Raw genomic sequence first — 3284 nt, forward strand, 5'->3', positions numbered from 1 at the left:
GGGAGAGAGGGGATATCATCAACAAAGTTCCAATTTTTGTAAGAAGTATTTACCAACATCAATTTGTCTAACAGGCTGGTGCAGAGCACCAGGTTCGGCCACCCTCTGCCGTTTAATTGGCCCATCTCCTGAAGAATTACCAGCATCTTTTTCATCCTCATCCTCATCGTCACCTAGCTTAACAGAAGGTGCAGCGATTTTGGACTTCTGTTTCAGGCTGAATGCAAGTTTCCCGCCTGAAGGAGCTGTAGTAGTTTTCCGTGATGCATTAGCTTTTAATTCAAAGCTTGGTTTATTAATGACGGCCTTCGGAGTTGAAGATCCCAATATACTGGAGGCTGTCTTAGACTCTTTTGAAGAGGCAGTCTTCACCTTTTCCGTTTCCTTCTCCTGTTGGAGCTGTTTGAACCTCTCCATGAAAGAACCATCATTGACAAATAAGCTAGAATCTGTTGCCTTCTCCATTGGCAAAAACCCAACTACTGTTTTCTGCCAGCTGTAACTGCTCAACAAGCAATCTTACAATATATTCAGACACTGAATGGTTTCTTTTTTCTGTAAGTATATATTTAGATACTAAACGGCTGCTTTATTATCATTTCTTTCTCGACTGTTCTGTAAGCGATCATAATATTTTGAATTCGAAGCAGCATTCTCAAATCCATAATGGCATCAGGAAAAAAAATTAATATAATAAAAGAAAAGCAGATTTTTCCTTCTCTTCCACTCCCCTAAGGAGCGTATCAGCAGCAAGACCTTGTAGGAGGGTTAAGGCGTGTTAGGTAGACTGGAAAAGGAAAGTCAAGACAGAAAAAGTAAAATCAAAATAAAAAAAAAAAGTAAAATTTCCTTTCACTCAACTTATAGAAGGTCATGGATCCCACACTTTCTTACACATTCAGTAAAGCCGCAGGACTCCGAAGAAAGATATAAGTATACAGCTACGAGCGTTCTTCTTAAAAATAAATTCATTTACCAATTCAAGCAAACACATGCTAGATTGTTTTGTTCTCCCTTTGTGTACTTATCCAGAAGAAAAATTCTTCAACCTTCCTGACATTCGTATGGATTCAGACAGGCAACCTATACAAAATCTACTTCCGATACTTAATAGAACGGATGATAAGAACACATCATCAATCTGATATAGCAATCAGCTGAATAACCTTCCCTAACAGAAACAATACTAAAACAAGCAAAAAGTAGTTTTCATCAACTCATATGTCCTGTGCTAAAAGCACTAGAATAAACCAGTGTGACACTAACAGACAACCTTTTTTCCTTTTGAAATGGTAAGTAATAACACTACCAGACAGACTTAGATTAGTCTTATTTTACTCCAGTAAAGTAATGGCCCTTTTCTTCAGATACTTCTCTCACTGTCAGCATGTTCTAAATAACATCCCTTTAGCCTGTTTGGAAAACTTGACAGTAAAAAAGAAAAGAGGAAATGTAAAGATACAGGTATCAGTCAGTGCCATTCTAGAGAACTACGCACTTTTTGGATCCAGAACATGCTTCATATCTTCAAATGAGGACATCTAGTGGTACACTATTTAATGCGTATCGCGTAGCAAATTCAAAATGTGAAATTGATTCAATAGATTATAAGGGAGCATGAAAAAGTGAATCTGACTCAATAAATGAAGGGAACGGCCAGCCTGCCCAAAAAGTTTTACATTTACAAGCTGTAATAGAGAGTTTTAGATTTCAAATGATCCGACTGATTTCTCTTATAACTTCATATTTTTAGATTATTTTCAATAATCAGATTTTGTCATCTACAATTGCGTTATACTCACAACCATAACTGCAGAAGCAGTTAGGCAATGATATACGCAACCAGTTAAATGATTTGTTTTATAACCGTGGTGTCCATGTCAGCTTGCGCACACCTCGACTAATTCCACGGGATACCTACCTACCTACCTCCCACTAGCAACCGGTACCAGGTAACTCCGTCCAGGCTTGGATAGATAGGAAAAAATCACCTAATATTTTTGTCTCTACTGGAATTTGAACCTCAAACCTCATGGTTCTCACCCCACTTCATTGACCACTACACCCCACACTTGGGTGTCGCAGCCAGTTAAATGTTATTTCCATCTCCTTCAAAGAGTTCACTCGGACCTGCCTGGACAACATCTTTTTTTTATGGGATAAGCGTGGTTTTCAGCTCGTCATAGTTTATTGAAGTATTATTAGTGCTTAGTGAGTGAATGACAGCTTTTGGATGAAAAGACCTCCTCAACAATTCTTCAACAACAATAACAAACCCAGTATAATCTCACAAGTGGGGTCTGGGGAGGGCAGTGTGTATGCAGACCTTACGCCTATCTTGAAGGCAGAGAGGTTGTTTCCAATAGACCCTGGCTCAAGGAAAGATGAAAAGATGAAAAGAAAGCAATAGCAACAAGCAGTAACTCCTCAACAATTCTTCAACTTCAATAAAAAAAAAAGGATCACTTTTTGCCTGAAGATATATTTTCAATTTTTTGCATCAAACACCATCTTCCGATAAATAACTTTACTTTTTACAACAAATTACCATAGGCATCGCCACCCGGAGTGACAGAAAAGCAGAAACATGAATAAATAAATTTATAGTCTTGATCGAAAAGCTCATCTGTTAATTGAAACCCTAAAGTCATCAACCATAATCCAACAAACTCAAAATTTTCGACACACGATAAAACAAAAACAAATTCCGAGAATCACACAAAAAAGAAAATCCACAATTTCAGGGGGAAAAGCAACTGATAAAAGTAACAAAAAAACGAAGAAACTAAAACGTTCAATACATTCGTCCTCAGTAAATCTACCTGAGGAATCAAGAATGAACAGTCGATCCCGAAATCAGCAACCGTACGTAATCGGATTGATTCAACAAAGCAAATGAAACTGAAACCCTAAAACCGAAGATCGAGAGCGAAAAATAATTGGTAATGAATAAGGGGCGCATGTATGTGCTTTGGGGGAGAAAGCAACGTGTACTAAAGGAGAGGACGAGCCTTTGGGCGTAATAGAGTTGAAAATTGGGGATTAATATGTAAAAAGGTTGTTTTCATCTTTTTTGCCTCCCACATTTTCTTTTACTAGTTTTAGGACACGCCTATTCTATATCAATGAATATAAAATATTTAAAATCACGTAAATATTATTAAATTATATTTTTGAGTTATAAAGTAATATTTTATGAAAAACGCAAGCTCTTATATTGATCTTATTTAGATATACTAGTCTCTATATCACGTGCATCGCACGTGTATACCCTGCTACTATTA

The 3284-nt window shown here is 37.1% G+C and overlaps 1 protein-coding gene across 2 annotated transcripts in view; it reads right to left on the reverse strand.

The window, feature by feature from the left end:
• LOC109208607 (SURP and G-patch domain-containing protein 1-like protein) overlaps nucleotides 1-3032 on the reverse strand; it is a 9196-nt gene extending 6164 nt beyond the window's left edge. Inside the window, exons 1-2 of one of the 2 annotated variants that reach the window (XM_019371735.1) lie at nucleotides 2823-3032; nucleotides 54-502 (exon numbers count right to left, since the gene is read on the reverse strand). In XM_019371735.1, the coding sequence (XP_019227280.1) occupies nucleotides 54-465 (412 nt within the window). In that variant the 5' untranslated portion in view covers nucleotides 466-502; nucleotides 2823-3032. Of the gene's footprint in view, nucleotides 1-53; nucleotides 519-2822 lie in introns of both variants that reach the window. The other variant, XM_019371736.1, reaches the window with a different exon arrangement.
• Between the last annotated feature and the right edge of the window lie 252 nt (nucleotides 3033-3284).

Source organism: Nicotiana attenuata, unplaced genomic scaffold (assembly GCF_001879085.1).
Source record: "Nicotiana attenuata strain UT unplaced genomic scaffold, NIATTr2, whole genome shotgun sequence".
Taxonomy (NCBI): domain Eukaryota; kingdom Viridiplantae; phylum Streptophyta; class Magnoliopsida; order Solanales; family Solanaceae; genus Nicotiana; species Nicotiana attenuata.